General features: G+C 37.3%; 1 protein-coding gene across 1 annotated transcript; it reads left to right on the top strand.

Annotated features, from left to right (window-relative positions):
• Positions 1 to 10654: 10654 nt before the first annotated feature.
• Positions 10655 to 12521, top strand: LOC129143671 (uncharacterized protein K02A2.6-like). The gene has a single exon (XM_054682606.1). The coding sequence runs from the start codon at positions 11102 to 11104 to the stop codon at positions 11837 to 11839; it is 738 nt and encodes a 245-aa protein (XP_054538581.1). The 5' UTR covers positions 10655 to 11101; the 3' UTR covers positions 11840 to 12521.
• The last annotated feature ends 425 nt before the right edge of the window (positions 12522 to 12946 follow it).

Below are 12946 nucleotides of genomic sequence, written 5' to 3'. Positions count from 1 at the left end.
AACTTGTCACCCAGGTAGTAAGCATAGTACTTGATAGGTAGTTTTTCATCCCACACTCACCTCCCACTATACCCCTTCAAGTGTCCTCATTTTCTATTATTCCCTTCTTTGTGTCCATGTGTATTCAGTGTTTAGCTTTTGCTCTTAAGTGAGGACATGAGGTATTTGGTTTTCTGTTTCTGCTTTAGTTTGACCTCCAGTTGTGTTCACGTTGCTGCAAAGGACGTAATTTTGTCCCACTGTAATCCCATGTTATGGCTGCATAGTATTCCATGGTGTAGATGTACCACATTTTTTTTTATCCAGTCCACTCTTGATTGGCATCTAGGTTGATTCCTGTCTTCGCTATTGTGAATAGTGCTGTGATGAACATACAAATGCATGTTTTTTTTTGATAGAATGATTTATTTTCCCTTGGTTTTATACTCAGTAGTGGATTGCTGGGTCAAATGGCAGCTCTGTTTGAAGTTCTTTGAGGAATCTCCACACTGCTTTCCATAGTGGCTGAACTAATTAACATTCTCATCAGCATGTACCGGTGTTCCCTTTTATCTGTAACCTCTCCAACATCTGTTGTTTTTTGACTTTTTAAAAATAGCCAATCTAATTGACCTGAGATGGTATCTCAATGAGGTTTTGATTGGCACTTCCCCAAAAGCAATTGCAACCAGCACAAAAATTGACAAGGGGATATAATTAAGCTAAACAACTCCTGCACAGTAAAAGAAACTATAAACAGTGTAAACAAACAACCTATGCAATAGGAGAAAATATTTACAAACTATGCATCTGACAAAGGTCCAATGTTCAGAACCTATAAGGAACTTAAACAATTCAACAAACAAAAGCTAAATAATCCCATTAGAAAATAGGTAAACACATGAACAGACACTTCTCAAAAGAAGACATACATGCAGTCAACAAATATATGAAAAACTGCTAATCATCACTAATTATTAGAGAAATGCAAATTATTTTATATTTTTGAAAATGTCTTTGACAACATTAGATTAAAATCATGATTCCCTCCTTGCTACCCCTAAAATAGTTTGTTAATACATTTAGCTTTGCACTTGTCAATTGTGTTTCATTTATTTGTGTATATATATATATCCCCCTGGCTAGACTGTGAAGTCGTTTATGAGATTATCTGCTTTTATATTAAGATTATTTGCACAGTCCTGGCACAAGGTGGGCACTTAATCAATGTTATTGAATTAAATCAATTGGCATGGGGAAGCAGCAATGTCTGGGTGCTTATAATCAGGACAAATTGCGTGTCTACACAGAAAAGAAAACAGATTATGTGCTAGGCATATGAACCAAGAGAAAGATTATTACTCAAAATAATCATATCCTGCTAATAAAGTGAAATTGAAAGTATATTTATATTGAGTGTTTAATAATTTTAGGTTAAAAACATTTTCCCTCACTGAATTACAAACCCCTCTGAAAGTAGAGCCAAATGTTATGCTGTTAGTAGGAGTTTAGTCCTCAGAGTCATAGATCTGGGAGGAGTTTTGAGGTGAAAGATAAGAAACAAGATTGAGAGGGCTCTAGGCTCCTTTATAAGTTCTGATGGTTAATTTGGTGTGTCAACTTGGCTAGGCCACGGTACCCAGATATTTGATCAAACACCAGTCTAGATGTTTCTAAGAAGGTATATTTTAGATGGCTGAACACTGAAATCAGTAGACTGAGAAAAGCAGATTACCCTCCATAATGTGGGGGGACCTCAATCAATTAGTTGAAGGGTTTAAGAGAAAAAAGACTAAGGTGTTCTGAAGAAGAGGTAATTCTGTCTCCAGACTGGCTTCAGACTCCAGCTGGGACATCAACTCTTCCCTCATTCTCCAGCCCACGGCCCTACCCTGCAGATTTGGGGCTTTCCAGCATCCATAATCACATAACCCAATTACTTAAAGTAAATCTCTCTGTCTCTATGTCTATTTATCTCTCTCTCTGTGAGAATATATCCAATAACTTGTACAAAGACTTCCACTAAAATAATTAGAATTATGGCATTTGAAATTATAATAAGCCCAGGATTAATATTTGTATCACCATATCGCTACATTTATTTAGTCAAATTTTCTGTTAATTTTCTTCCAAGTATATATTTTCATATCCACCTTCTCTTCTCCACTTTCACTACCATACACACACACAAACACACATACACATTCTATCAGTGCTGTTTCTCTGAAGAACTTTGACTAATACATAAGACAAATAAAGAGGGAGGGAGTAGGTTACTGGATATTCAAAATACTTTTTAAAACAATTTACGACTGTAACTGGCCATGTGCACCTGACCTGATTTCCATCATAGAGCTTTTAAAAGCAAATGTGGAATTTCAAAATAAAACAACTGTCAAGTATCATAATATAAATTTCAGATAACACACTTTACTTTGTTTTACTATTTCTCTTCTCAGCAATTAGCCTGTATGTGTTATCTCATTTTTCTCACAAGTGAAATTTCTGATGTTGTTATGTGGTCAATTTGCAATACCTAAGGGAAAATTACACATTTTATAGTTTGTGTTCTCAAACTGGCTAGGCAGCATCCTGTTGCTAATATAATCTACATTTATTATTTTCTTCCTAATATGTTACAAACCTCTTGGGTTTCAATGTTGTTTATGTTTCTTATAATTGTTTTAGTAGAAATCAGTTTCTAAATACTTTTTTTTTCAACTCGCAATCATCTAAAATGAGATGCTTTCTCAGAACCAGTATTTCCAGGGTATATATTTTTATCATAGAGTAAGAATTGCTTTATATACATACGTGTATATATGTATATATCTATATATATATTTTTTTGAGCCGGAGTTTTTCTCTTGTTGCCCAGGCTGGAGTGCAATGGCGTGATGTCGGCTCACTGCAACCTCCGCCTCCCAGGTTCAAGGGCGTCTCCTTCCTCAGCCTCCTGAGTAGCTGGGATTTCAGGCATGTGCCTCCACACCCGGCTAATTTTGTATTTTTAGTAGACACAGGATTTCTCCATGTTGGTCATGCTGGTCTCAAACCCCCGACCTCAGGTGATCCACCCACCTTGGCCTCCCAAAGTGCTAGGATTACAGGCATGAGCCACCATGCCTGGCCAAGAATTGCTTTATATTTTAATAAGAGCATCAAATTAGTTTTACCTGCAAAAGCAAACCAAACATTAGTTCTAACCAGAGGAACATAATACTTTTCCTATTTTTTTTAGTGGTTACTTCTAGAAGACATGTGCTTTCCATATATTATATAATTCTCTATAGACTCATTAGAGTAAACATAGTTTCTTACTAAAATCACGTAGTTTCCTTTTCAGTGTATTTCTATTGTTCATACAATCTTAGAATCAAAGGATCACATACTATTATCCAGCTCATCCTCCAAATGCCTACCCTCTGGCCATGAAATCACCCAAGATTTTGACAACTCACCTCGTTTTAGAGTCATCTGAGAGCAAGATTTCCTAAGCTACATGAGATTCTTTACAATCAATCTAATAACCCTATTGATTTCTAGAGCATAACATGACGTATATGTGTGTAGATATGTATGCATATAAACATAAGCATTTTAAGCTTATTCACTTACTACAAATTCAACATGCGTAAATGAAAGCATTCATTAATCAGTTTTTGTTGTTTTGCCATTTTAAATCAAGAGTGTAACCCCTTTATCATGTAGCTATTCTTTCAACAACATCCTTTACCAATATCAGGTACAAAATGCTTGGATACTTCTAAGGATCTCTTTGCCTCACAGGGAAGTCAGGAAATGCTGAACATTATGGGTTACAGAGTTTTATAAAGTTTTATATATCAAGTATAGCAATTTAATCCCAACACCACTTCCAACCATTGGACTCCCCAAAATTACATCTACCACCACTGTAGTTTCCTTTAATTAATTCACCAAACCCACATAAGCTCATATGGGAATAATTTAAAATTCCAAAGTACATCATTTTGGAATAGATATAAATTAATCTTAGATTTTCATTCCATAATTCAGGACATTCATCTATTTATATAATATTAACAATTGAATCCCCAAGTCTTTAATTTTTGGCTTCTACCACCAACTGATCTATCAGATTTTGTATCAAGTATTGAACAGTCTATTTTAAGCCCTGCATTTGTAGCATTCTGCCATGACAGGTATATTCATTAGGATTCAGTTTCAGGAAACAGAATACATTCTAGGTATTTTAAATTAAAAGGGGTTTAATACAGAATAGTAGATACTTACCAAATTATTGGAAGAGTTAGAGTGTAAAGTTTCAGGCACATGATAGTCTCTATATCAGGTCCAGGTGTGGTGACTTTTGATCCACAGATTCATAAACTAAAAAGATTGTGTGTCTAACATCCAATTTATAGACGTGTAATGGACACTTTGATTGTGAGAGGAGGAGAATGGGAGATACATGGAAGATACTGGTCTGCAGCAATTCAGAATTCCCAGTGAACTTTCTACTGGGGGTGGAGAATATTCTTTCTTTATGCCCTTTTACTGTTCGTGAGGAGCAACTTTTCTCTCTGACTCTGGGGTTCCTGGAAAATTCTTCCTTTGACATTTTTTTCCTTGGCTACATCAGAACTGGGAATTGGAGAAATATACTTTCTGTGAGGCTGGCAGCTTTCTTAGACCAATTCCTGCTTGTACAAGTTTGTGAATCACTTTAAATATCCAGTTGGAGACAACTTTTAGTTTACTATTTGCATCTTTTGGTAGAAAACATCTTCAAGAATTTGGTAGACTATTTATCAATGTGATGTCAATGAGTAAAGTGCCAATATCCAAAGCCACATTTCCTCTCAGGACATTGAAAATTTGCAGTAATTAGTGTCTCTTTAACCACCATCTCTCTTGATTTAGTTGTCATTCTATGTATTGTGGTAGCTCTGTAATTGACATATATTTTAATCTCTTTTCTATGAGACATTTTAGCTAATTAAAAGATTTACTCTACCAGGCCACACTCATAATTGGATCTTAAGTCCAAGACCCTTTAATCCATTCAGAGATTATAATGACAATTGAGATGGTCATTCCCTTAATTTGATTCTTGTCACTCACAACCTTTCTTACTTTTTCAATGTTTGGTGAAAGACTGAGAAATAGTGCCTTTTCCAACCCCAGAAATCTCCAGGTCTCTGTATTATTTCTCTTTCTTTTTATTTCTTTCCTCTAACTGTCCAATTCTTTTTTTGAACTCATTTCTTTCACATAATACCTTCCAACCATAGTCAAAAGTAATCAATACACACTATCCCTGTTCATTTCACTATATTCTTCCTCTATCCCTACAAATTCATTAAGTTTATGATCAGCTTTCCATGTTCTCTTAGAATTCCTTTTGTGAATTACTTTGTAATAAATAGTAAGGACTGTTAATTTTTAGACTCAAATACTAGTTTTTGTATCACTTCTGCCAAAGCCAATGTCACATATTTTAGGCTTTGCTCTCGTGACATTCCAAATCTGTTATCAATGTTTGTAGTATTAGGATTAGTCTAGGTCATGCTAAAGTAACAATATCTGAATCTTGGTTATTTAAAACAAAATGCAAAACAGAACAATGGAATATTTTTTCCTCACACAAGATCTATTGCATATCTGGAAGACTCTCCAGGGTAGCTGTCATGTATGTGATGGTTCAGCATTGCAACTTCTTTTCAGTGCATAATTCCACTTTAGCTGTGGCTAAGGGAAGAGAAGATTAAAGAATTACATATCAGCACTTAGATGCTTCTACTTGGAAGTGATACGTATAACTTTCTTCACATTCCATTGATCAAAGCAACCATGTCCCCACTTATTTCAAGAAGTTGAAGAAATGCAATCCTATCACATGTTTGGAAGAAGAATGTCCAAAATATTGGTGTGCAGTGCTAATGAGTAACACAACTATGACACAGGAGTCAGGAAGCTACTCCTGCTTTCTCTGCAGCTGCCCTTTAACTGCCATAGGCCTTGTGATTGGACACAGAAATTTTTAGTCTAACTGTTACTAGCAACCCATTGGTTTCTAGGCACTTGTAACTTTAAGGAATAAACAACAACAAAAATCCAATATTTCCAGCAGGAAGATGGCCATCACTTCAAATTTGCCTTCAAAATTTTACAAGAACAACATTATTTGATTGAATCTAATTTGTATTCAGAACCATATGGGGAAGAGGATCTAAAAAAAGTAAGTTTTCACTCTTCAGAGTCTTCAATGTGGGACAACATACTAGCAAAACCTTGGACTGGAAGCTGACTGTCAATCTACCATATGAATACATCATGGTTTATGTTCTCTGTCCTCTGGCTTCTACAGTTTCATAGCTTGATCTAATCTTATTTCTGCTTGATAGAGATTAGTATCTGACTAGTCTTATTTCTTTTCTGTAATAACTCTTCAAGTATTTTGGCCCTTCAAGTCTCCTTTTGCTCATAGCTAAATATATTCAATTTCTTTCACAGATTCTCATTTCACATTTCTTTGACCATTTGTTTATCAAAATTTCATCCTTGTAGCTTATCAGTAATGTCCATCTTAAAAGGTAAAGAGCCAAGACCCAAATATTATCTAATGAAATAATTAGCAAGCAAATCAAATATTATCTCATGGAATAATCTGTAAAAAGAGAGTGTTTTATACTCATTTTCTAAGTTCTCTAAGTTGTATTATTACTTATGGAAACAAAATGAGTCCTCACTTAAATACCCTTGTTTATATTCTTTTACCTTCTTCTACCTAAAAGTGTAAAAATCTTTTCTTGGTATGTTTTATTGTATGGTTTTGCTTATTTCTGACAATATATGCAAATATATTGGTAGGAAAATTGAAATTCTTGCCAAATACACATGATATATTTTATATAATACTTTGAAAAATTAGAACCAATCAGCCCTTTTTGGTGAGAAAATTAACAAAATTGAATTTTTAAGAAAACGATTATCTATCAATTAAGAAAGAGATGCCTTTGGAAAAATTAAAAAATATGTATGCAACCTTATCTACTTCAGGATTATTCTACAAATTTCTAAAATAAGGTAAAGATTGCTGTATTAGGTTTTCATATAAATATAATGAAAAATCATAATAATGATAAGAAGCAATTGATTAGATAATAGACACAGGGTTTTGCCAAATACTAATATGATTTTCCAGGCCACATTTTCACTCTTCATCTGCTTTCAACACAACTGGACATTTCCTCCTTGAAAAGCTTTTTAATCTTATTTTCCATAAAATGCTCATTCAGTTGTTTTTTGTTGTTGTTTGTTTCCTACTTCTTTGACTACTTTTTTTTTCGATTTCCTATTTACCTACTACTTTTCTATTTGGCTTCTAAATTTTTGCCAGAAATTTGTCCTGTCTATTTGTGGCCTCCCATTGGTGACTCATAAAGTCCCAAAGCTATAAATTTTATCCATGGTCTTATCGTTCTCTGCTTAATCTCTCAATCATGACTCATCTCCATATTCCAAAACAAACATTCTACTTGAAATCATCATTTTGATATCAAATTAAGTGTTTCACAGGAACACTTTTACACTTTGCAGTGTACCTCTAGAATCGGCTGTTGTCAGAGTCTAACATCAAACCAGCTGGCAAAGGGGAGATGCATCTCTCACCTATTCTTTCTTATTAATGTGCTCTGCCATTTACCCATTGTCTCAGGTAAACAATTGGAAATAACTTTACTTTTTTTTTTTTTTTTTTTGAGACAGAGTCTTGCTCTGTCACCCAGGCTGGAGTACAGTGGTGTGATTTCGGCTCACTGCAACCTCCGCCTCCTGGGTTCAAGCAATTCTCTGCCTCAGCCTCCCAAGTAGCTGGGATTACAGGCCCCTGCCACCACGCCTGGCTAATTGTTCTGGTATTTTTAGTAGAGACCGGGTTTCACCATCTTGGCCAGGCTGGTCTTGAACTCCTGACCTCGTGATCCACTTGCCTCGGCCTCTTAAAGTGCTGAGATTACAGGTGTGAGCCAGCACGCCCGGCCTTTTCTTTACTTTTTTTACACTCCAATAAATGCTGTTAGTTTTATCTCTACAATATATTTTGAATATCTACAATTTTCTCCATTTTGCCTCTACTTTCTTCACTGCTATTATCTTACATTTTCATTTTGACATCAACGGCAGTATCTATTCCCCGGGTTACTAATTAGTATTCTTAACTATTTTTCTAATTTTTTTACACTTCCTTTTGCTTTTCTTTTTACAATCCACCTTCCACACAATAGTCACAAATATATTTTTATAATTTTAAAGTAAGTATTGTTGATTTTCACCTTAAAATCCTTCCAGTGGATTCTCGCCTGTTAGGATTAAAGACAATCTCTTTGTGCAACGTGATGACTCCACTCCCAGAGGAGGTTATATTCCAAATGGTCACTCAATAATAAACAAACAGATGGAACCAAACTAAAAATGTTACTAATTTAAAAACTTTTTTTCCTTGTAATGCTACATATCCATCATACATCAGTGAATTATGTGAAAGTGGAGCCTTTGGGAGGTAATTAGGTCATGAGGACAGAACCACCGTGAATAATAGGATTAGTTCCCTTATAAGAAGAGGCTACTAAAGTACCCCATTGTGAATAACAGGATTAGTGCCCTATAAGAAGAGGCTACTAAAGTGCCCCATTGTGAATAATAGGATTATTACCCTTATAAGAAGAGGTACTAAAGCTAGCTGACTTTCTTTCTGCCATGTGAGGAGACAAGAAGTCAGTGGTTTGCAGCCTGGCAGAAACCCTCACCAGAACCCAGCCATCCTGGTACCTTGACCATGGACCTCTCTCCTATAAGGCTGTGAGGAAAAAAAAAAAAAAAATCTGTTTTTTTATATTGCACCCAGTCTACGGTGTTCCATCTTAACATCTCAAACTAAGTCATTAAACTTTATGAAAGTTAGACATTTTTCCCTCTCTTTTCAATACTTTATCCTTAGCATCTGTAAAGGGGCTGAGTCTAAAATCCTTTTTGCATGAATGCAGTTGGGATGGCATGAGTTGTTCCCTGGAAATAAAAGTAAATATCCTGAACAACTGTATGACTGGTATTTTGAATAAACAGGATTCACATAATGTGAAATCGAACACAAGTTTATTTATCTCCCCTAATACTCATTCAAATCCATTCTGTGAAAATAGCTATTTTTCTTTCTCTTTTTGAAATCTGAGGTATATTTTACATCATTTCTCAGACACTATTAGATAATAAAATGTTCTCTGGTTACTTCAAGCCATGTAGTCTCATTTTAGTAATCAATATATTGAAGCATGTGTAATATTTCAAAATTTACGTAATGTTTAACATTCTTTCTTTCCTTGGTTCCTGACAGCATCAGGCTTGGAAGTCTGCAGTGGGAGGAGGAATGTGACGGGTTGTAGGATTCACCTTTAGCTTCCTCTTTCTCCTTTATTTCATGATTAGTAGGCTATCTTTTTGGTTTTCTAGAGTTGAAGAAAAGTTGTATAAGAAAAAAAAATGTCAGTGTTAAGAGAAGTCATATTTGTCTGATACTAAATTTTCTCTGGCCAGGCTGTTGTTTATACCCGATTTTCCCTGAGCTTTCTGGATATTCACAGCTGATCATCTGCTTTCATGACCACAGAGAATATACTCTTCTACTACCCAGGGATCTCTTCTTTACAATCCTTTGATTCAGACATTTACTTTGACTGAAAATGTGCAGTACCTTCCTCAGCCCTGGCTGCCTGCTGTCTTCACCATAAGGCTCTCTCTATTGGGATTCTGGTGCTCTTCTAATTGGCCTCTTGGTCAAAGCTACTTTAATACAACTCAAAGCTGATTATTTTCCCAAATTATCCATATCTGAATTATGAGAAAGACTTTCACTTTCATAAAAAAATTCAGAGAGGGCAGAGCATTCACAACATTTTTCTCTTTGCCTGATCCATCAGCTGAGCAGTCCATTTTTCACCTTTATGCTTTTCCAAATGCAAGTTTCAGACTAGTATTTGACCTACAAAGACTCCAAGAGTTATAGGTAAAATTCTCCAGCAGGATTACTTTTCAGATCCTACCACTGTGCTTACATGAGAAATAAGAACAAGCAGAACCAGACGATAAAACAAGAGATTCATCTGTGGATGAGACAGAGGCCTTATCCTCAAAGAGTTTGGAGTTGACATCCCAATGCCTAGTAGGCTTATTTGGATTTTGAAGGCAACACATTCCCCATTTGGGTGTGTTACTCTGGCCAATTTATCAAGTGACCCGAAAAGCTGCAAGTTTTGGGTAGGGTCCAGAACAGGAGAAGGCTCTGCAATAGGTCCAGGCTGCTGTGCAAGCTACTCTGCCACTTGGGCCATATGACCCAGCAAATCCAATGGTGCTTGAAGTGTCAGCAGCAGATAGGGATGCTGTTTGGAACCTTTGGCAGGCCCCCATAGGTGAATCACAGTAGAGGCCTCTAGGATTTTGGAGCAAGTCCCTGCCATCTTCTGCAGATAACTACTCTCCTTTTAAGAGACAGCTCTTGGCCTGTTACTGGGCTTTGGTGGAAACTGAACGTTTGACTATGGGTCATCAAGTCATGATACAACCTGGATTGCCTTTCATGAACTGGGTGCTTTCTGACCGATCTAGCCATAAAGTGGGTTGTGCACACCAGCATTCCATCATCAAATGGAAGTGGTATACACATGATCAGGCTCACATAGGTTCTGAAGGCACAAGTAAGTTACATGAGAAAGTAGCTCAAATGCCCATCGTCTCCACTCCTGCCACCCTGCCTTCTCTCCCACAGCCTGCACCGATGGCCTCATGGGGAGTTTCTTATGATTAGGTGGCAGAGAAAGAGAAGACTGGGGCCTGGTTCACAGGTGATTCTGCACAATATGCAGGCACTACTCTAAAGTGGACAGGTGCAGCACTACAGCCCCTATCAAGGACATCCCTGAAGGACAGTGGTGGATGGAAATCTTCCCAGTGGGCAAAACTTTAAGCAGTTCACCTGGTCGTGCACATTGAATGGAAAGAGAAATGGCCAGATGTGAGATTATATACTTTTAATGGGCTGTATCCAGTGGTTTGTCTGGATGGTCAGGGACTTGGAAGAAGGATGATTGGAAAATTGGAAACAAAAAAATTTGGGGAAGAGGTACGAGAATGGATCTCTCTGAGTGGTCAAAAACTGGAGATATTTGTATCTCATGTGTGTGCTCACCAACAGATGACTTCAATAGATGAGGATTTTAATAATGAAGTGGATAGGATGACCCATTCTGTGGATACCACTCAGCCACCTCTTTCCCCAGCCACCCCTATCATCGCCCAATGGGCCCATGAACAATGTGGCCACGGTGGCAGAGATGGAGGTTACACATGGGCTCAGCAACGTGAATTTCCACTCACCAAGGCTGACCTGGCTACAGCCACTGCTGAGTGCCCAATTTGCCAGCAGCAGAGACCAACACTGAACCCTCGATATGACACCACTCCTCAGGGTGATCAGCCTGCTACTTGGTGTCAGGTTAATTATATTGGACCACTTCCGTCATGGAAAGGGAAGAGGTTTTTCCTCACTGGAATAGACACTTACTCTGGATATGGGTTTGCTGATCCTGAACACAATGCTTCTAGCAAGACTACCATCTGTGGACTCACGGAATGCCTTATCCACAGTCATGGTATTCCACACAGCATTGTATCTGACCAAGGCACTCACTTTACAGCTAAAGACGTGCAGCAGTGGGCTCATGCTCATGGAATTCACTGGTCTTACCATGTTTCCCATCATACTGAAGCAGCTGGATTGATAGAATTGTGGAATGGCCTTTTGAAGTCACGATTACAATGACAACTAAGTGACAATATTTGCAGGGCTGTGGCAAAGTTCTCCAGAAGGCCATGTATGCTTTGAATCAGCATCCAATGTATGGTACTGTTTCTCCCATAGCCAAGATTCACAGTCCCAGGAATCAAGGGGTGGAAGTGGAAGTGGCACCACTCACCATCACCCCTAGTGATCCGTTAGCAAAATTTTTGCCTCCTGTTCCCACGACATTAAGTTCTACTGTCCTAGAGGTCTTAGTTCCAGAGGAAGGGACGCTGCCACGAAGAGACACAACAAGGATTCCATTAAACTGGAAGTTAAGACTGTGACCTGGAAACTTTGGGTTCCTCCTACCTTTAAGTCAGTGGGTTGAGATGGGAGTTACAATATTGGCTAGAGTGATTGACCTGAACTATCAAGATGAAATTAGTCTACTACTCCAGAATGGAGGTAAGAAAGAGTATGCATGGAATACAGGAAATCCATTATGGCATCTCTTAGTATCATCATGCCCTGTGATTAAAGTCAATGGAAAACTACAAAAGCCTGATCCAGGCAGGACCACAAATGGCCCAGACCCTTCAGGAATGAAGGTCAGGGTCACTCCACCAGGGAAAAAAAAAACATTACCTACTTAGGTGCTTACTAAAGGCAAAGGGAATATAGAATGGGTAGTAGAAGAAGGTAGTCATCAATACCAGCTACACCCATGTGACTAGCTGCAGAAATAACGACTGTATTTGTCATAAGTATGTCTTTCTTCTTTTATTAAAAACCTGTTTGTGCATGTATACACTTGTACTAAGAAAATATCTTTAATTTCCTTTTCCTTTATTATGTGACATAAAATTTATTGACTTTATATCAGCTTTTAAGTATTGTTATTTTTATGTAATAGTATTTCGGTTGGGAATTGGTGTGCTTCTGGTTGCACAAAAGGTGGTTGTACTATGTTTGGTGTAATTATGACCTTATTATTGTCTTTATTTGAAGATTATGTATGATCTCAGGAGATGTGCGTGGGTTCAAGTTGACAAAGAATGGACTTGTGATGGTTAATACTGAGTGCCAACTTGATTGGATTAAAGTATGCAAAGTATCTTAGGTGTGTCTGTGAGGGTGTTGCCAAAG

The sequence above is a fragment of the Pan troglodytes genome, chromosome 2 (assembly GCF_028858775.2).
Source record: "Pan troglodytes isolate AG18354 chromosome 2, NHGRI_mPanTro3-v2.0_pri, whole genome shotgun sequence".
NCBI lineage: Eukaryota > Metazoa > Chordata > Mammalia > Primates > Hominidae > Pan > Pan troglodytes.
Note: the sequence above shows the minus strand (reverse complement) of the source record. Positions and strands in the feature narration are given on the sequence as shown.

Coding starts and splice junctions, on each gene's coding strand:
- LOC129143671 (XM_054682606.1), top strand. CDS start 11,102: ATGATTGGAAAATTGGAAACAAAAAAATTTGGGGAAGAGGTACGAGAA.